A 20,878-nucleotide genomic window follows, 5' to 3' on the forward strand; every position below is an offset into this window, starting at 1 on the left:
CATACATTATAAATTACCTTTTCTTTGGGCCAGATCATCCAGTATGGTAAGGCTGCTTTTGGGCTTAACTGGCCACTTGAGGATAGTATAGAGAACTGTAGTAGAAAAGACTCATGAAAACTAGATTCCAGGTTCTGAATTTCCCTGGGTTCAATCCCTTCCCTTCCTCTAAACCAAATCTGAACATTCCTCATTTTTTCCAACCCTAAGAAGAATCCCTCTAGGACACAAAGCTTTGAGCTTCCTAGCTTTTTAAAAGTGATGGCAATTGGCTACATTTGGGAAGTCGTTGTTTTTGTTTGACTCTGCTGGACTTTTCCCCCCCTAACTATGTGATCTTTGATCCCTTTTCTCCTTATCCTGCTGTGCCTTGTCTCTCTTTCCCTCCTCACCACACCCTCCCTTGCAGTGAGATCCCAGACGTAAACCAGGTTGCAAATGAAAAGCTGCAGAATGAGAATCAGAGTTCTGATTCTTCAGCCGTCTCAAGTGCAGTTTCTCAAGCCGAGAGGCCTCCCTCATGCTCTAAAGCCAAGAGTCCGTCCAGCAGCTCATCTTCTGTGCCTGATTCATCTGTCTCACTCCATTATTCTGTTTATTCATCACCATCCTCTCCTGCATCAGTCTCACTTAACTCCTCCCAAAATTCATCAGCATCTATTACTCCAAAGGCATCTCCAACTGTAGAGAAATTGCCTTATGTACCACATAGCCCTTTTCACCTTTTCTCCTATGACTTTGAAGAGTCTCCAGCAACTGTTACAGAAAAGGAAGCAGAGGTTTTCAGGGAAAACAGGTAGATTTTATACAGCTGGCATTAATTTTTAGATGAATTAAGAACATCTTCTAGAGTTTTATTGTACTGTTTACATGCTCTCTGTGTTGCATTGTTTCTAGAACATACTGTATTAGTTTTAGTCATGTAAGCCTATATTTTAACATGATTGATTCTCCCTCCTTGGTCTTCGATACTCTTATTTCATCCTGTTTCTCTTCAAGATACATAGTGAATAACTGGCCTGTTCTAAGTGACAGTAAAAAAAAACATGATCAACGCATCTTTTGGGGAAAAGGCTTATGGGCATCAATTTTGCTTTCATTTGTGTGGTATAATTTTCAGGAGTAATTTCAAGGAAATCATTGGCATTATACTGATGTAAAACCTGTGTGAGATCAACATCAGGCCCTAGAAATTTTAGGGTGAAATCCTGGTTCCGCTGAAATCAATGACAAAACTCCCATTGATTTCGGTGGGGCCAGGATTTCACCTCCAATGCTCTTGCATTGCAATGCTTAAGTACAGATACAGCCATAACTTTTCTTTCTGCAGTTTCAAATTGTCTATGTCACAAGAGCAGGGCCACCCAGAGGATTCAGGAGGCCTGGGACAAAGCAATTTCAGGGGCCCCTTCTATAAAAAAAACGTTGCAATACTATAGTAACATGTATTTGGAAATGTAAAAAATAACCAGTGAAATACATTCAAAAATTAATTTTTGAATGTAATTTGAAAATACACAAAATACATTATTTAAAAACATTAAATGCTTTAATGGTATGTATCCCATTTGCAATTACATAATAGGCTGTCACTGGGTAATGGTTGGTGCCAATGGGCTGTCGCTGCCTGGGGGTGGCGCTACTGTTGCCCAGGGCTGGGTGGGGAGCTGGGCTCTGGGTCGTGGGGTGCCCGGCTCCTAGGGGCTGGGCTCGGAGCTGGGGGTCAGGGCTGTGGGCGGGATGGGGTAAGGAGGGTGTCAGCCTCAGAGGGGCTGGGCTCAGAGCTAGGGGTCAGGGCTGTGGGGGGATGGGATCGGGGGGTACCCGGCTCAGAGGGGCTGGGCTTGGAGCTGGGGGTCAGGGCTGGGGGGGGGAGATGAGGTCGGGGGGTGCCCGGCTCAGAGGGGCTGGGCTCAGAGCTGGGGGTCAGGGCTGGGGGGGGGAGATGAGGTCGGGGGTGCCCAGCTCAGAGGGGCTTACCATGCCACTTACCCCCTCTCCCAGAGCCTCAGTGAGCCGTGTCCAGGAGCTCCTGCCGCTCGGCCCGCCGGAGCTCGCAGCCCCGCCCCCTTACCACGTGGCTCTGGGCTCTGAGCGGGAGGAGCTCAGGCCACATGGCTGTAGCACTGTCCAGGGCCGCTCCTGGACATGGCGCGCTGAGGTGCCGGGGGATGGGGGAAGGCGAAGACAGAGGCGGGGAGGAGCCTCCAACATTCTCGTGGGGGCCCCTGCGGGGCCCGGGGCCTGGGGAAAATTGCCCCACTTGCTCCCCCCCCACCCCACCCCACCCCGGGCGGCCCTGCACAAGAGATGTATAATAGGTTTAATCCTAAAAAGCTATCATCTGAGTGAAAATAGGGAAACAGCCATACTTTAATTTAAAACTTCCAGCTACACACTGGAATGAGATTTAATAAGCCACTTACAGTATTATAGGTTTATAAAATAATTGATTATTTGCAAGTCTTTGAGGTTTAACAGCCGATTAGTGGTTATACTGCCCTTACTGAGCATAATAGTAAATCCTCAATGCACATGTTTTCAATAAGCAATTGGTAAATATTTTGCATATAGTAAAAGTCTTAGCAAATAAAATATTTAGGTTTATTTGGATTGTTATTTTGTTATGCAAAATCATTAAGTCTGACAAGTTACTACAGATTCTTATCCCCTACTTACGTCTCTTTATTATATGATGCTTACTGAAAGTTATGCAGATTTTTATCTTTGTAGTGGGATAAGCAGTGGATGATCTTCACTTTCATATCCAAGCTGACATCATTTGCTTCTGACAGACTACAGATGCCAAGGTCTCTCCCTTAGTTAGTGTGCTTTGTAGCCCCCAAACACTCTAAAAGGAATTGAGTTATACTATTCCACCACTCAACACTTGGACTATTAAGAGCACTTTCCTTTTTCAAAGGATTTTCCCTTCCCTTTCACCAGGATCATTTAAGCTTCCCAACATCCCATGAGAGAGATGTAAGTAGTGTTATCTCAATATCTTAGATGTAGAAACCGAGGCAGAAGAGTGGTTACTTGCTCATGGCCACCAATTTAATCTGTATCAGAGTGAAGACCAGTGGCAACTTTAGGCCTATGTGACCAAAGAGGCCCTATGCTATACAGACACATAGTATACAAAGCCTTACAAATAGGACCCCAGCCCTTTAAGACAGGCACAATCGGTATGGGTATGGGGATATGGAGAGGAAATCCATTCTGTTCATAGCAAGGTTCCTCCCATAAAAGATTCCTAGCTTAAATTTACTCTAACTGTATCACTCTAGCCCATGGCAATCAGTACTTCAGGTTGTAGCCCAAAGAATGAAATTTGGACATTTGTATAAAGCAGTTTTCCAGAAGCAAAATGATAGGAGTTAATCTGAGCTGAAAAAGACACCTAGGTTTTCAAGTAACATGCCTGAATGAAGTGAAATTATGCAATACTAGCATTTTCAGGGGGAAGAGGAGTGATAAAATAAATGGAGTATATTTAATCTAATGAGCTGTTAAAAAGAAAACGACACTATGCTTTTCTTTCATGAAATTTTGTCATTTGGGTGGGTTGGCTTCCTGGAATAATTTAACTACCATCTGGCATACAGTCCCAATGGAAAAGGTGCATCTCTTCCAAAATGTAGAAAGAAAGGTTAAAACTTTTCCAAAGCCAGCACCCATGACATGTCAGTTACATATGATGGTGGAGCAGTTAAAACACACATGAAAGCTTTGCAGCTGCCTTTTCTGCTCAGTAGAAAAGCCAGGATGAAAACATTGATACTAAGGGCTCTGGGGCGGTGACCATTCCAAGAGCCCTGGAAACAATTTCTCTTTGATCAACAAGCTAACATTGAAGTCAAACATTTTTTTAATGGAGTGAATGGATGGTAGAAATTCCTAAAGCTGTGCTTCCAGAGACACGTCTTTTTTAACTGTGGCTATGATTTTTTACAGACATCATAAGAAATGGCCCATAAGCTCTGACTTAGGTTGGGGAAGAAGGGGTGGGGAAAGAAAATACTTCATGTTTTAATTGAAAAGAATTTGGATGCTTTTCATTTACAGCAGAAACATTAGCCAATCATTTGAGTCCATGTTCTGACAATGCCTGGGGAATACTGGTGTTTTCCTTTATTTCACTTGGAATGAATACTGCTGACATTGATCTTTTCGATTTCTTTCCTGGTGGTTGATTATCAGCTCCCAAACCAGCTAATAAATTTCTGAGTAACTGAGCCGTCAATTAGGTATTCCAGTGAACAGCTGTCACTTTAAAGGAACATTGTAATCCTTCTTTTAATCTCCATACCAGTAGTTTAAAACATACAATATTAAATGTGTCCTTGTTATGGGTTATATTAAAATGAGTGACATGCTACTTTTTTTCAAAGGTGGGGATGTGGCTGGAAGTTCATGGAGTTCTGGGTACAACATCCTTTGATCCCCCTTATGAGTAGAGGGTTTGCTGCCACATGTCTGCTTGCTGATTATTTTCTTTCTTTCTCTTTGTCTCTCCCTTTCTCCGCCTGCCTTCTATTCTTCTGGTAACTTCAGAAACAGTAGCTATGGCAACAACTCTTATTCCTCTACAAGACCTTATTCTGGAATCAGTGCACCTACCACACCCATTTCTCGTTATGGGACAACTCTGTCACCACCTCAGGAGACCAAATCTGAAAGGTTTGTAAGAAAGGCTTAGTAATTAAATCTGCATTTTGAAATTATCCCTGCATATAGAGGGTAGAGGAAATAATGGTTGTGTCTGTGTATGTCATTGTGTCTGAATTTTAAACATTTGTGCTAGTCAGATCTGTTTTAACATTTATAGATAGAATTTACTAAAAGCAAGAAAAATTTCCTCCCTCGCTCTTTCTAAGTGGATTGTTTGTTGTGTTATTTTTAATGGCCAGATCTATTTCCATCCCATCGCTGCTACTTCCATCTAGAATTGTTACAACAGAGTTAAGTACTTGAAGGCTTTTTACAATAAAATTTATTTCTCCCAATTTTTGAAAGATTTTACACAATTCTAGTTTCATTTACACTGAGGCAAATTCAGAGTAATGTCATCAAAGTCTAAGATGTCCAAATTTCCCATGGTATAATTTTGGCCCTTCATTTTCTTGAAAATGCATCATTTATCTTATTGCTTTTAAATCACAAGCAAAATGTTTTCCATAATATATCAGGGAGACACATACTAACCTACCAACTAACTTTAAAAAAAAATCAGTCTATGAGCTATCAAAATACCACGATGAATTATGGTCCACTGAGGTATGTAGAAAAAATATAGAAAGAAAGAATGTTATGGATACATGCAAGAAATTCCACTTGGCAAGAGGTTTAGACCACCAGAAATTAACTGACTGTTACTGCTTGAAAGTAAACGACAACTCCAAAGGATATCATGCTGGGTTAAAGAGGGAGAGGTAGGAGATTTTAATTATGCGGCTGTCAAGACTGGTTAACCTTAAATAATTTCCAACAGGGCTTGATGGGCTCAGATTCACATGTTGCCAAATTGGCCTTTAATTCTTCAAAAGCCTTCTGCAAGTTAGCAGCTTACAGGGGCCTAGTTTACCCTAAACCTCAACTCTAAACTTGGCCATTAGCCTCTGTTTTGGTTAATGCAGACTCTTGCTCCTTCTGGGAATTTGTTCAAGCTTTTTACTAGCCACTGTACCTGTGTTTTAACATATCAAAGTATTTTCCCCAGGGTCTTTTGTCTATGTGCCACTGAATTTACATTTCCAAGTCATCTTTTGAGTTTAATTATTTCCTCTTTAATTTTCCTTGGTGTTCCCTTTGTTATATTTTTAATTGCTTATTTCACGGAATCTTTCCACCGTCTGGTGTAAGTGGTTCCACAGTGTGTAAGTGTTTCCAACCACAAGGTATTGATTTAATCCTGCTTTCAAGTGAGTAATTACATTAAATATACCCATGATGAAAGGCACAATTTTTCATTTGCTCATCTTCCTATAGGAACTTGGCTGGATTTATCTTTCGCAGTCTGGGTCAAATCATTGTCATGTGAAACCAGAACAAAAGACTCCAAACAATCACTGTCACTCTTTTATCTCTTAGAAACAGAGATTCAAATCAGCCAAAGTTACAAGTATTCCAGTTCTTTTGAGGTTTTTGATTAATAATCTTGTTTAAGAACAATTGTTTTTGTTCTCCAGTTGCTTGTTGAACAGATTTAATGAGGAAAGTTAATACTTGTCTTGCGTATGTAGTAGACATTGAGATTAGGGCTATGAAAAACTTCCATATCCACCTGAAGCTAGGTCAAATTTGGAATTAGGGTTCAATGTAAAAGTGACCCTCGGAGGCCTTGTCTTGACGAGGAAGAGTGGTCCCAGTGTACTTGTGCTTAGATTACACGTGCTAGCTCAGTCTGACCCTAAACTTGACCTTTTCCTGTTGCAGATGAAGAGTAATGCCTTTAACTTGATTTTAGTAGATCGAGTTGAACCATAGGCACTAGCATAGACTACTTCAAAGATTTAAAAGCAGCTTTTTTATGAGTACAGTTTAGAACAGGAATTGAATGCAAACATTTCACAAAGGGAACATCCCTTCATTTCTGTCCTGTAATTACATGTGTATTTGTGTCCATATATATTATATGTAGGTCTGTAAAATTAGGCTCCTTTTGAGTCCAGCAGTACAGAACTCATGACAGCAGAAAAATATGTAATTACATTTTTTAAATGAAAAAACTAATAACTTAAAATAACACATCCATGCATAAATGTTATGACTTAAAATATACCTCTGGACCTTCCAGCAGTAGAATCAAGCCCTGTCCCACTGGGACATGGAGTTATCTCCTCTTTCCAATGGCATAAATCTATTTCTAGCCCTATCAGGCATTAACCTGTCTCTAATGCTGGACTGAATATTGCCCATGATGAGAGTAAATTGGGTTGGGAGGAAAAAGAAAGTTTTGTATCAGGAGATCCAAAAATACAATGGCCCTTTGAAGATGCTCATGAGTTTGAAATGTTAGAAGTAAACCTTGGGCAGCATGCAAGTGGTTCAGAGTATGTGATGAATTCATTTTATCGCCTGGCTCTGCAATTCATCACATGGATGTCTCTTCTACATATGGCATCTGTATATTATAATTTCAGCAATAAAAGCAGGATTCAACCCTTCATTTTGAGACATGATTACACAGGTCAAAATTCATCCCCTTTGAAGAAAATTATGCAACAAAAATCTCTCTTATCTCTAGGCACAAAATACTAATTGTTACCCTTCATAAAACATTCATTTCTTTTGGGGATCTGGCTGTGGAAGGGCTGCACAGATCTGCAAATGTGAAACCCAGTGGTACAAATAGATTTTAACTCTTACCGGTATGGCAACTCATGAGAGGGACACAAAGGGGGCAACCAGCTAAAGGGGCAGCATGTGACCTCCCCACGTGACCCGCCTGTGACCTCACACGTGACTCCTCCCCGCCCTCAGCCCAGGGCCCCCACACTCTCCCCATCCCCTCCCCATCCCACATTACCTGGGTGGGGGGGCTCTGTCCTCCTGCTGCGCTGGCTCTCCCTGGCATTCGTCTGCTCTTCCTGGCAGCCAGGCCCTGGAGCCACTCCTGTATGCTGCCCAGTGCAGCGCAGCAGCTGCCTAGGAGAGTGCCTGGCGTTCCCAGGCAGCCGCTGCACTGGGCAGAGTCCCAGGCAGCATAGCTGGAAGAGGAGGGGCTCTAGCTTTCCAGCTCTGGCTCTGCCCCTTCCTCTTCCCGCCTGGGCCAGGACGGTCACTTGTAGAGCCCTGCGCAAATACACATATATACCCCCGTATGCAGATATCCGCGAATAGAAGTCAGTATCCGCCGAACCACAGCGCTGTCCTGGGAACCGCAGTGGTGAAAGAAGCAGAACGTGGAATCTGAAGAGCAGGAGTGGATAATATAGCATGGATGAAATTGTCAAAGAATAACTGATTTGCACAGAAAGAATAACTTATGTTTATGGGGACCTGCCCAGCAAGGGCCTGAGCACCCTGGCCTCCATCCGGCAAAGCACTCAAGGTTAGCTTTCAGCCTGTACTTAAATGCTTTGCAGGTTTGCAGCCAGAGTGCCCAGGACCTTGCAGGATGAAGCCATAAAAGTCTTTGAGGGAGTGTTACAGATCAATGTGATTATCCTGGATTTATGGATTTTGTATGTGACCCTCAGGTGGCGGTTAGAGTTGTGAAAAATACATGTATCCAACAGCTTCCTTTTGCCTGTTGAATGCACCACTTTGTATGCAGTTATTTCTTGAAATATTTTAAGCCCCCAGTTTGTTATGATGTAGCATACACAGATTTTCAGGGTTTGGGATTCAACTTAAGTCAAGCACATGATTTCTGGGTGCTCTGCTATTCCAGGTGTACACACCATGTTACTCCAATGACAGGTCTACTCTAAGCAGGGCAGAATCATGTTTTTCTTATGGAATCGTAAAATTCATGACTTGCAAAGATGCGCATGGAGGGATCTAAGGATGGAATTTTGCTCATTGGACAGTGGGCTGTAATGTATGTTACACTAATCACCAATCAGTTAGTTCGAAGTACCATGGAACTTTTCAGTGAGCCTGTCATAAATATAAAGGGAAGGGTAGCCACCTTTCTGTATACAGTACAATAAAATCCTTCCTGGCCAGAGGCACAAAATCCTCTTACCTGTAAAGGGTTAAGAAGCTCAAGGAACCTGGCTGGCACCTGACCCAAAGGACCAACAAGGGGACAAGATACTTTCAAATCTAGAGGGGGGGGAGGCTTTGCTCTGTCTGTTCTGTGTGGCTCTTGTTGGAGACAGATCAAGAAATCAAGCAATCCAACTTCTACAGAATTAGTAAGTACTAGCAAGGGAATGCATTAGATTATATTTTGTTTTGGCTTGTGATTTTCTCTGTGCTGAGAGGAAGGTGTATTCCTGTTTTGTTTTGTTTTTTCTTTTTGTAACTTTAAGGTTTTGCCTAGAGGGAAATCCTCTGTGGTTTGAGTCTGATTGCCCTGTGAGATCATCTTCCATTCTAATTTTACAGAGGTGCTTCTTTTACCTTTTTTCTTTCTAATAAAGTTCTGGGTATTTTTTAGAATCTGATTGGTTTTTTTAGTGTCCTAAAAAGCCCAAGGTTGGTCTGTGCTCATCTTGTTTAGTCTCAAGCCTCCCCAAGAAAGGGGGTGTAGGGCTTGGGGGGATTTTAGGGGGAAGATAGGGCTCCAAACATTTAGGATGTTTGTTTGAATCACTTGGTGATGGCAGCATTTACCTAATCCAAGGTACAAAGGAGAATTTGTGCCTTGGGGAAGTTTTAACCTAAGCTGGTAGAAGTAAGCTTGGGGGTCTTTCATGCAGGTCCCCATATCTGTACCCTAAAGTTCAGAGTGGGGAGGGAACCCTGACAGACCTCCATCTGAGGTATTCCATGTGAGATTATGTAAAAATTTGAAAATAAAAGAAACTTGATAAGAAGCAGATGCTATTAACAGTTAATTCCAAGGTGAGTTTTCTGCTTTCAGCTTATGGTTTCAGAGTTATCAAAGGACTGCATAAATGATCTCTGTATCCTTATTTTTCATATCATTTAGGGGAGAATTATCCAATAAGCACTTCATATGTGATTTCTGATACAGTTTATCTGACGTTAAAAAACAAGAAATAAAGAGAGAAGCATTAATCTCAGTGCTATCTAGCATGATTCAGTCTGAGTTTGATTCAATTGATGGACCTTTCAAAACTTTGGCTGCATTTTGCCTATGAAAACGAGAGCTACAACTTGAGTTTGAAAGAAGAGTCATTGACATTACTGTTTTTGAAACCATTCTTTTCCTAAGATCAGTACTGAACAAAAACATTTGTATAATTCAGTGCAATAGTAACGTTGTTTGTGTTTAGTTCTTTTTTGGGTGTATCTGTGATTGTACAGTGGAAAGAGAAGCTATTTGAATTTGTCGGTTTGTAAATTCAGCTGCAGATCTTGCCAGCTCTTGCTTGAAAGACTGTTCCTCCATCTCATTTCTCTGTACCCCCTGTGGATAGCCATGTTTGTGAAGTGCATATTACAGCTATGGGGGATTCTGGTGAAGGAAGTCTAACCGCAGTGCACTCTATGTTCACCATGTGACTGAAAGGAATGGGGTATTGGCTCTTTTACTGATCCAGTTTGTGAGTGTAGTTCCCAATGCAGAAGAAAGTGAGACACTCTAGACTTCCCCTTTTAGACTAGAGTAGTGTTCCCACCCTCCATTTCTTCATCCACCAACAAACCCCCAAAACCAGAAAGCTACATCAATCTCGATTTCATAAGCCCACCAGTTCAGCCAAAGCAGGGCAATACAATGTAACTGCCAGAGAGTAACAATATACACTGTTCTCTCTGTACCTCTAATTCCATTTTTTGATTGTGAAGAGAAGATGTTTGTTCCCCTCCCTGTATTTCTGTTTTCTTTAGTTGTGCTCAGGCCTTATAGGTTTTCCTGAAAATGAGCTCCTCAATCTAACAGGGCCCTCCTGGGTATGACTGCACAGCGATTAAACAGGGTCAGCTAACTCGGCCTCATAGGGCTCTGGCTGCAGAGCGGTAATATTGCATTGTTGCTCTTCGAACTCAGGCTGAGGTCTGGGCTTTGCGACCCTCCCTCCTCCCCCTCCCCCCCCCCCCCCCCGTGTAGAGCCCCAGAGCTCAGGCTGCATCTCAAGCCTGAATGTCTACACCACAGTTTTACAACTCTGTAGCCCAAGCCTGAGTCAGCTGACCCCCAGGCCAGCCACAGGTGTTTAATTGCTGTGTAGAGGTACCAACACTGTTTTACTTGTGATCTCACCACTGGAGTCTGAAGGTGGGTTTATAATAGGGGGAAAGTCATACCCTTGCTCTAAAATCAAGGATGGTTAACTGGTGACCCGGGGGCTGCATCCAGCCCACCAGATCATTTTATTGACCCACCCATAGGTGGCCAGTGAAAATATTATTTGGGGGGGTGGGGGTTGAGTAGGGGCACAGCCACAGGTGAGCCTGAGTGGGCTGTTAGCACCCAGGCCCACCCAATTCTGAGCATCACGCACACTGCTTGTAGTGAGGTTGCTTGCAGGGAGTGTGGAGAAGAGCAAAGCCAGGACTGGAAGCAGGAGCCCCTGTGCTGAGTCACAGTGCCACTCAATGGCCCAACCACCTCTCTGTCACTCACATAAGGGAGGAGGCTCTGTCCCACACCTCCTGGCTCTTGTTGCTGTCATTGGTTTCCAGTTCCCACCGCCAAACTGATTGTGGCCAATCCCTCCTCGCCCAGCGTGGGAAGGTCAGGGTACACCTCTACCAATGCAGGGACAGTAACCAATGCCAATAGACCCTTCCTGAGCCCCCTCCCTGCTGGCATGACAGAGGGGCAGCTGACCAAATCTGAGTGTCATTGTGACCTGGCACACGGGTCGTGCTGCTGCCAGTTCCTGCCTTTGCTTTTCTCCACCATGGACACAGACTCTGCCACATGGGGAATCCATGCACCTGGCCGCCCATTGACATAGGCTCTGGCTCTATCCCACGCCACCCTGCTCTGGTTACTTCTTCCCCATTGACAGAGGTATGCCCTCCCTCCACCTCTGGTGGAGGGTCTGGCCAGAATCAGATTGGCTTTGAGCTCCCGCACAATCAGCCAATGGGAAGGCACTAACTGGAGCTGGGTAGCATGGGGCAGAATCGGAACAGGTGTTGATGGGGAGGCGGAGCCAGGCGGAGCAGTACACGGCAGCAGCAGCTTTACTAAAAGACTGCACCCATCTGTGACCCGGCTCAGTCTGAATATTTTTTTTCTATATGGTTTGCCAAAGGGTTTTAATGGCTTCTGTGGCCCTCTACTACCTTAAAGTTTCCATCCCTGTTCTGAATCATAGTGAAGTTGTGGTACAAAACACATCACTGTCAAATAAGCCTTCTCAGCTGCTTGTAAGTATATCTCAGTGGTTGGGATACTTTTGTTGGTACTCATGGTTATAGTCCGTGAAATCTGCAGTAAAATAGGATTAAGTTCTGTGGCAAGAACTAAATTCTTTTTTTAAGCTTATTGCCATAGCACCTTAGGGCCAACCAAGAGAGAGGCTCCATGGTGCTAGGCACTGTACAAACACAGAGTAATAGATGGCCCCTTCCCCAAAGAGCTTGCACTCTAAATAGACAAGACAGGCATAGGGTTGGGGAAGGGGTAGAACACACAAGCAGAATGAACAGTGTGATGGCAGCAAACAGCATGTTATTCCACAATTTATTCATTTATTTATGTATTTGGGAGAGGAGGTTAGTTTGGGGTAGACAGACTAAAGGGAAAGAAAAAGGGAAGGGAAGAGGAATGAGGGAAATCGCGTGGGTGTAGACTGAAGCTGAAATTAAGATACTATGAGGGAGGTGGGCGGGAGGATTGGAGGAAGCAGCCAATGAGCACAGATTAGAGTAAGCCTAGTCAAAACTCTAGAAAGTTCTCTGAATGTCCAAAGGCCCGAAGGTCCCTGCTTTGGCTGCCTCTGCCCCTATCAGCTGGAGTGTCTGATGGCTCCTCTCTGCAGCCCACATGGCACATGAGAGGGGAGGCACCATCTAGGTTCTACTGCCTCCCGAGTGTGTGGGTGGGTCTCCCTTGCACAGTTCTGGGGGACAGGAGGTTCTGACCTGGACTCATTTTTATACTTCCCTCTTGCCCCCCGCAAAATAGTAGTCCCAGCTTTGGATACTTCTGCCCCTGGTGGCTGGATTTTCTGCACCAATATTATAGAGTCATAGGCTTTAACAGGGAACTTTACAAGGGAACATTATGATCATGTAGTCTGACCTCCTGCACATTATAGGCCACAGAACCTCACCCATTCACACCTGTAATAGACCTATAACTTCTGGCTGAGTTACTGAAGTCCTCAAATAATAATTTAAAGATTTTGAGTTACAGAGACTCCACCATTTTACTCTACTTTAAACCAGTAAGTGCCCTGTGCCTCATGCTGCAGAGGAAGGTGAAAAACCCTCAGCGTCTCTACCTATCTGACCTGGGGGGAAATTCCTTCCCGACCCCAACTGTGGCAGATCAGTTGAACCCTGAGCATGTGGGCAAGACCCACTAGCCAGATACCTGGGAAAGAACTCTCTGTAGTAACTCAGAGCCCTCCCAGTCTAGTGCCCCATCTCTAGCCATTGGGGATTTTTGCTACTAGCAGTTGCAGATGGGCCACATGCCATAGTAGGCAGTCTCATCATACCATTCCCTCCATAAACTTTTCAAAATCAGTCTTGAAACAACTTGGTTTTCTTTGCCCCCTCTGCTCTCCTGGAAGTCTGTTCCAGAACTTCACTCCTGTGATGATCAGAAACCGTTGTCTAATTTCAAGCATAAACTAGTTGATGGCCAGTTTATATCCATTTGTTCTTGTGTCAAGATTGGCACTTAAATAACTCCTCTCCATCCCTGGTATTTATCCCTCTGATGTATTTATAGAGAACAAAATCATATTGCCCCTCAGCCTTCATTTGATTAAGGCTAAACAAACCAGGCTCCTTGAGTCTCCTCTCATAAGGTAAGTTTTCCATTCCTCTGATTATCCTAGTAGTGCTTCTCTGGACCTGTTCCATTTTGAATTAATCTTTCTTAAACATGGGAGACCAGAACTGCACATAGTATTCCAGATGAGGTCTCGCCAGTGCTTTGTATGATGGTATTAACACAGTGGTGGGCAACCTATGGCCCATGGGCCTCATGCAGCCTGTCAGGGTAATAAGTTGGCTGGCCACTAGACAGTTTGTTTACATTTGCCCGGCCGCCTGCAGCCCCCAGTGGCCGTGGTTCGCCATTCCCGGCCAATGGGAGCTGCATGAAGCAGTGGCCAGAACGTCCCTGTGGCCCACGCCACTTCACTTCACTTATTAAAAATCCTTGCTATTGGCCTTGCAATTTCATGTGTCAGTTACTTTAATATTCTTGGATGCAGATTAGCTTGGTCCCCCAATTTGGTCCCAGTAAGCTGTTTGAGTATGACTTACACTTGGACGTTGTAATTTTTACTTCCATATCCGTGTTTCCATTAGTCACCCTGCCACTATCCCTAAGGTCCTCATTACCCTTATTAAAAACTGAAGCAAAGTATTCATTTAGGTGTTAAGCAGGTCTAGGTTATCTTTAATCTCAACTCTATCCTCTGTGCTTAATGGTCCCGCTTCTTCTTTGTTTGTTTTCTTTTTATTTATATGGCTATAGAACGTTTTACTATTGGTTTTAATTTCCTTTGCAGGGTCCAACTCTGCTTGGCTTTTAGCAGTTCTCACTTTTTCCATACACTTGCTGATCCTTTCCATCTTCCATTCCTTTTAGGCTTTCTGCTTTCTGTTAATAATCTGTTTGAGCTGCTTGCTCATCCAATTTGGTCTGCAACTCTTCTTTACAAATTTTGTCCCTTTGCTTGGGATGCAGGCTTCAGATAGCTTCTGGAACTTTGATTTAAAGTAATTCCAAGCCTCCTCCACATTCTTATTTTTGAATTCTTCAGTGCAGTCCACTTCCCTATCTAATTTCCTTATTTTTTTAAAGTTTGCCCTTTCGAAATCAAGGACCCTAGTTGCAGACATATTTTTATTTATCCTTCCATTTAGTTTAAACTGAGTAAATATTATCACTCAAACCAAGGCTGTCCTCTACAACCAGTTCTTCTGTGAGGTTCTCGCTACTTACCAATATTAAATTTAAAATGGCATTACCTCTTGTTGGTTCAGTGACTATTTGGTGAAAAATCTGTCAGCTATCACATCCAGGAATATCTGGGCCCTATCATTATTAGTAGCACTTGTCCTCCAATCTATATCTGGGAAATTAAAGTCTCCCGTAATCACACAATTCCCAGTAGTATTTATTTCATTAAAAATATCAAAGAGGTCTCTATGTGATGGTCTGTACCCCTGTGTTCACCCCTTTCACAGGAATGTGATCAATGTTATATAAAGTATGCCTTGTGATGTAGTATTTGAAAACTCACAATTTGTTGATCATTACTGTCCTAGTAACATATATGTGGCAACATTGTATGTAAAGTTATAAGATTCCTCTTTATGGTATGACTAAGACATGTTCCGTGTCTGGGAAGCAGTCACAAACCAGTTCCCCAGAGATAAAAGGCAAGCTGATGCCTCAGCCAAGTGGCAATAAAATCAAATGGACCATTACCTGAGTAAGTGCCCAGTCTTTGGTAGGAAAGAGGGTGTGAGTAAAAAATCTTCGTCTCGACAAAGAAACAGCTGGGGTTGCCATCCACACAGACTTTCTGTCTCCTGAACCTCAGCTGGAGATACTTTTCAAAGAAGAGAAAGAACTCTAAGAAGGGAGAGCAGATGCCCCTAAATTATGCCCCCCTTTCTCTCTGCCTGTGGCATCCACAACATCTGAAGAACAAAGGAAGCAGCATTGTACTGTGGGAGAGATCCGGACTGAAGGAAATTCAGCCAGTTAAACAGCTGAAACATGGTGAGAGAGACCTTTGCTTTGAATTCACTCCATTTTGTTAAGATAGGCATTAGTTGCATTTTGCTTTTATTTCTTTTGTAACCAATTCTGACTTTTATGTGTCATTACTTATATTCACTTAAAATCTATCCCTTTATAGTTAATAAATTTGTTTTATTGTTTTAGCTAAACCAGTGTGTTTGGATTGAAGTATTTGGGAAATTCCATTTGGGATAATAGGATTTGTGTATATAATTTTCTATTAATAAAATGACAGACTTTATAGGAGCTTGTATGGTCCAAGAGAGGGCTAGGCAGTACAAGAGGTACATTTCTGGGGAAAGTCTGAGAATGGGAGTTTGCTGGTGTTGCTCTGCAGTATAATTCAAGGTGACTGGCTGCAGCACTCATACAATATAACGGGGTAACTTACATGCTAAAGGCTCTTTGTGAGCAGACCAGGAGTGGTTGCTCTCACAGTGAAACAGTGTAAAAGTCACCCCATGTTGGAGAATTGAGAGGACACAGCTGTTCATCAGTCCAAATTGTACCCTGGGTATGACACACTCTAGCCATATCCAAATTGGATCCTGTACAAAATTGGTTTTCTAGCAGACCCCAAGCACTATCCTAAACCTCTGTTATCTTTCTTCCCCAATGTTATTTTGACCCAAACAGATTCTGTTTTATCCATTTCATCATTTCTAATTTCTTTACAGTCTACCTCATCGTTAAATACAATGCCACTTCACCGCCTATACCTTTATTTCTGGCTTTCCTGAACAACACTTACCCTTCAATACCTGTGCTGCAGCCATGACTTCTATTCCACCATGCTTCTGTTATCCCTATGTCATCTGGTTTCACTTCCTGCACCAGTAGTTCTAGTTTTTCCATCTTGTTACCCTGAGTCCTTGCATGGCTCTTTTTGCTGGCTCCTGTTCCACTGGTTGGTTGCTTGGCTGCCTGTATAGGCCCCAAAATCTGGAAAGCCCCACCCCCTAATCAGGCCTCTGCTGTGATCGAAGGCTGTGCTTCTTTCACTGCACACTGGTGTCCCTAACATCCCCTGCAAACAAAAAACAAAAAACAAACAAACAAACAAAAAACAAGCAAGCAAACAAACACACACTCTCAAGAACTCACTCACAGCATCTAAGGAAAAGGAGTTTTGCCTCCCTTGTCCTCTAACAGATCTCCACTCAAACTCCCCTGTGTCCGGCTCTGTTTGCTGGCTGCTGTGCTATTGCTTCATTTATTCCATTGCCATAAAATAGGCTTCAAGTCCATTCCCCTGCCCCTACAAAAAACATACAGCGATGGCTCATTTAATCTAAAACTAGGCAATGATTATTTACAACAATGAGAGTTTTTTCGCTGGGTTCCCCAGGGAAGCAATCTCCACAGGGCTTGGTGATCCAGGCAGCCCAACTCTGAACCTTCTTCCTCCAACCCAGTGTACCACAGAAGGAGGAGTCTGTGGTCAGCTTCAGTGGCTCAGCTGCCCAGCTTCCCCATGTTTGGCTGCTGCACAATTCTCCAGGCAGCCCAGGCTTCCCCTGCTCCGTGGCTGCAAACTGGGCTCTGTCTGATCCTTCTGAAGTTCTTCCAAGTCTTCTCCAGTCTTGATTAACATAAATAATTTTGCATCATCTGCAGATTTTACCACTTCATGACTCACTCTGTTTTCCAAATCACTAACAAATACATTAAACAATACCTGTCCTAGGACAGAACCTTGTGCAGCCTGCTGTAAACATTTTGCCATAATGAATATAAACGTATTTATTCCTGTGTTTTGTTTCCTGTCTCGTATCCATTTTCTGATCTATGGCAGTACTTTGCGTGTCACACCCTATTTAGTAGCCCCTTGTGAGGGACTTTCTCAAAGACATTTTGGAAGTCTAAATAAATTACATCAGTCAATTCTCCTTTATGCACTATTTTATTGGCTCACTGAAAGAGGAGCTCTGATAGATTTGTGAGGCACAATTATCCTTTCTAGAAGCCCTTCTGGTTAGACTCTTTCAGATCTTCTAGAGTTTTTACAATTCTAGTTTTCATGACCATTTCAGGCAGCTTACTGGGTAAAAAAATTAAGGTTTACTAATCTATAATTTCTTGGATTTCCTTTTTTTTTAATATATAAGTATTATTTTTGCTACTTTCCTATCCTCTGGTGTAAGTAATTGGTTCTAATGAGATTTCATATTTTTCATAGCAACTAAGCCGCCTCATAGAATCATAGAAGATTAGGGTTGGAAAAGACCTCAGGAGGTCATCTAGTCCAACCCCCTGCTCAAAGCAGGACCAACCCCAACTAAATCATCCCAGCCAAGGCTTTGTCAAGCCAGGCCTTAAAAAACCGCTAAGGATGGAGATTCCACCACCTCCCTAGGTAACCCATTCCAGTGCTTCACCACCCTCCTAGTGAAATAGTGTTTCCTAATATCCAACCTAGATCCCCCCTCACTGCAACTTGAGACCATTGCTCCTTGTTCTCTCATCTGCCACCACTGAGAACAGCAGAGCTCCATCCTCTTTGGAACCCCCCATCAGGTAGTTGAAGGTGGCTATCAAATCCCCCCTTACTCTTCTCTTCTGCAGACTAAATAACCCCAGTTCCCTCAAACTGTCCTCGTAAGTCATGTGCCCCAGCACCCTAATCATTTTTGTTCCCCTCTGCTGGACTCTCTCCAATTTGTCCACATCCTTTCTGTAGTGGGGGGCCCAAAACTGGTTGCAGTACTCCAGATGTGGCCTCACCAGTGCCGAATAGAGGGGAATAATCACTTCTCTCGATCTGCTGGTAATGCTCCTACTTATACAGCCCAATATGCCATTAGCCTTCTTGGCAACAAGGGCACACTGTTGACTCATATCCAGCTTCTCGTCCACTGAAATCCCAAGGTCCTTGTCTGCGGAACTGCCGCTTAGCCAGTCGGTCCCCAGCATGTAGCAGTGCATGGGATTCTTCTGTCTTAAATGCAGGACTCTGCACTTGTCCTCGTTGAACCTCATCAGATTTCTTTTGGCCCAGTCATCCAATTTGTCTAGGTCACTCTGGACCCTCTCCCTACCCTCTAGCGTATCTACCTCTCCCCCCAGCTTAGTGTAATCCGCAAACTTGCTGAGAGTGCAGTCCATCCCATCATCCAGATCATTAATGAAGATGTTGAACAAAACCAGCCCCAGGACCGATCCCTGGGCCACTCCACTTGATACTGGCTACCAACTAGACATCAAGCAGTTGATCACTACACATTGCGCCTGACAATCTAGCTGGCTTTCTATCCACCTTATAGTCCATTCATCCAATCTATACTCCGTGACGGTGTTCAGGCAGGCTGAGGCTTCGGTCCCTCCTCCTGGGGTCGTGTAGTAATTTTTGTTGTCAGAAGGGGGTCGCAGTGCAGTGAAGTTTGAGAACCGCTGTAGTAGAACACTTGGGTTTGAACCATCTGACCCTAGGATACAGTATATTCTCACTGGGCTCCTGTAAAATATGGCATTGAATATTTATTGTTCAATCCAATGTTCTGATTGGCTGCTTAGGCCTTTTTGATACACACCATATTTAAATATAGTTCAATATAAATACATCATCAGAGTTATCCAGCCATTGTATTTCCATAACAGAAGTTCATAAACACATGGGATAAATAAGCTTACTGGAGTAAAATGATATGGAAATCTTTTCTCAACTAACTTTAGTGATATTTTAAATACCCTACTATAAGCTTAAGCAGGAAATGCAGCCAAAGCCTGTAAATATTTTTCCCTGGAGTACTCTCCCCTCCCCAGGTGCCTGCAACAATGATTTCCTGGCAATCTGGGTGCATCTTTAAACTGTTTTAGTGCCTCATAAAAAAGCGTACTTGACAATGTTAAACAGCTCTTGGTTTAGTTTTCTACTAAAACTAACTGTTCCTGTAATTGGCTACACCACCCGGGAAGTGCTGTTGGAGGAAATTTCCTGGCAGGTTCTCAAAACTGACTTCTTTTGACTAGCCTTCCACTGCTAATCCCCACTCCAGCACTATCTATTCCCGCTGTTGTAGTTGAACATTAAGGAAAAACAGGAAATATATGAAACCAAACAAATTATATGATCCACTGCCCTTTAAAAATAGTGCTTTCCTTGTGGTAGTGGGTAGCAGTTGATGGTATTTCCCTGATGGTTAGATCATTATTGCGCTTCTGTTAGAAACTGTTTGGTGACTTCAAATTTGGGGTTGAAAGCTCTTCTCGTTCTCGGCTTTAATATGTATGAACAGTATTCTGTTCTCCTTATGTGTATTGTGGTGGGGTGACTGCTGCACACAGGCAGGAGAAGGGTTAAGGCAGCCTCGGAGAGGCTGCACAGAACCCAGCCAATCAGGAAAGGGTTTATTGGGAGAGCCCATAAGGAGAAGGCTTGTAGGAGCACTTCATATATAAAGGGCTATTCAGCAGCGCAAGGGGCAGTCTCTCCCTGAGGACAAGGGAGAAAGACTGTCTGCCGAGGAGCACCAAAGATACTGCACTGCTGGGCAGGGTAGTGGCGCAATAGGGGAGCTCTTGGCTGACCATGGCCAGACGGAGTCTCTGAAGCAAGGGCAGGGAAGGTGCTAGGCCTCTGGGGGAAGTGGCCCACGGAAAGTAGGCTGCGAGAATAGGAGGAGGGGCAGTAAGAGGTTGACAGCTATAGGGTCCCTGGGCCGGGACCCAGAGGAGTGGGCAGGCCTGGTCCCCTCCCCCCTTTACCCCTAATTGCCAATGAGGAGAGTGGCCTAAATCCAGACTGTAGTTTGCCCCTGAATCCAGAAGTTAGACTAGAGACTGCAGTTGGCCGCTGAGGCAACTGGAAGGACTGCCTGTCCCCCAAAAGGGGGAGACAGCGGGCTGGGGCACAGCTGGAGGGCAGTGTTCTGAAGAGGACACGGCGGTCCAGGAGCAAGGTGGGTCCAGATGGTGGAGATGGTGGAGGAAGCAGAAGTAACAGCGAGTGAGACACGATCGTGGTCAAAGCTGGTGGTCCAAGAGAGCTAATTCTCAGCATGACCACCAGGAGATGCAGTGGTGGTGAGTCGGCACCGTTACAGTATATATCTCCCACCAAGAGCTTTCAGGGGACGTTAGGGTGGTTTGTGTATGTCAGGAAAGCAGAAGAGACTTGAAGTGGTTTGCTGTGCTCATCATGGGGGAGAATTTAGCCCCTAGTTTTAACACCAACTCAATGTTGGGAACAGCCCATCCACCAGAGAGCAATGGTGAGAGCAGAGGTGTACTAAGCTCAGCAGTTTAGGTTAGCAGGGTTTTGTGCAAACGTTTTTCTGGTTTCTCTTCACACCCAGGTGAACTAAACTTCAAGTTTCAGATTTTAAAAACACAAAAACTGAAGGGAAAAAT

At 43.7% G+C, this 20,878-nt stretch overlaps 1 protein-coding gene across 24 annotated transcripts in view; it reads left to right on the forward strand.

Annotated features, from left to right (window-relative positions):
• The window catches only part of FHOD3 (formin homology 2 domain containing 3), a 655,971-nt gene that overhangs the window by 506,169 nt on the left and 128,924 nt on the right, over positions 1 to 20,878 (forward strand). For 16 of the 24 annotated variants that reach the window (XR_010598462.1, XM_065583978.1, XM_065583975.1 and 13 more), the window contains 2 exons: positions 410 to 796; positions 4,558 to 4,683. The exons of 2 other annotated variants lie outside the window; for them this stretch is intronic. Coding sequence is in view for 21 of the 22 variants with exons in the window: in XM_065583978.1 (XP_065440050.1) it covers positions 410 to 796; positions 4,558 to 4,683 (513 nt within the window). In the remaining variant the exon portion in view is untranslated. The remainder of the gene's footprint in view (positions 1 to 409; positions 797 to 4,557; positions 4,684 to 20,878) is intronic. 6 more of the 24 variants (XM_065583988.1, XM_065583989.1, XM_042842301.2 and 3 more) reach the window with 1 other exon arrangement.

Source organism: Chrysemys picta, chromosome 2 (assembly GCF_011386835.1).
Source record: "Chrysemys picta bellii isolate R12L10 chromosome 2, ASM1138683v2, whole genome shotgun sequence".
In the NCBI taxonomy this organism is placed as follows: domain Eukaryota; kingdom Metazoa; phylum Chordata; order Testudines; family Emydidae; genus Chrysemys; species Chrysemys picta.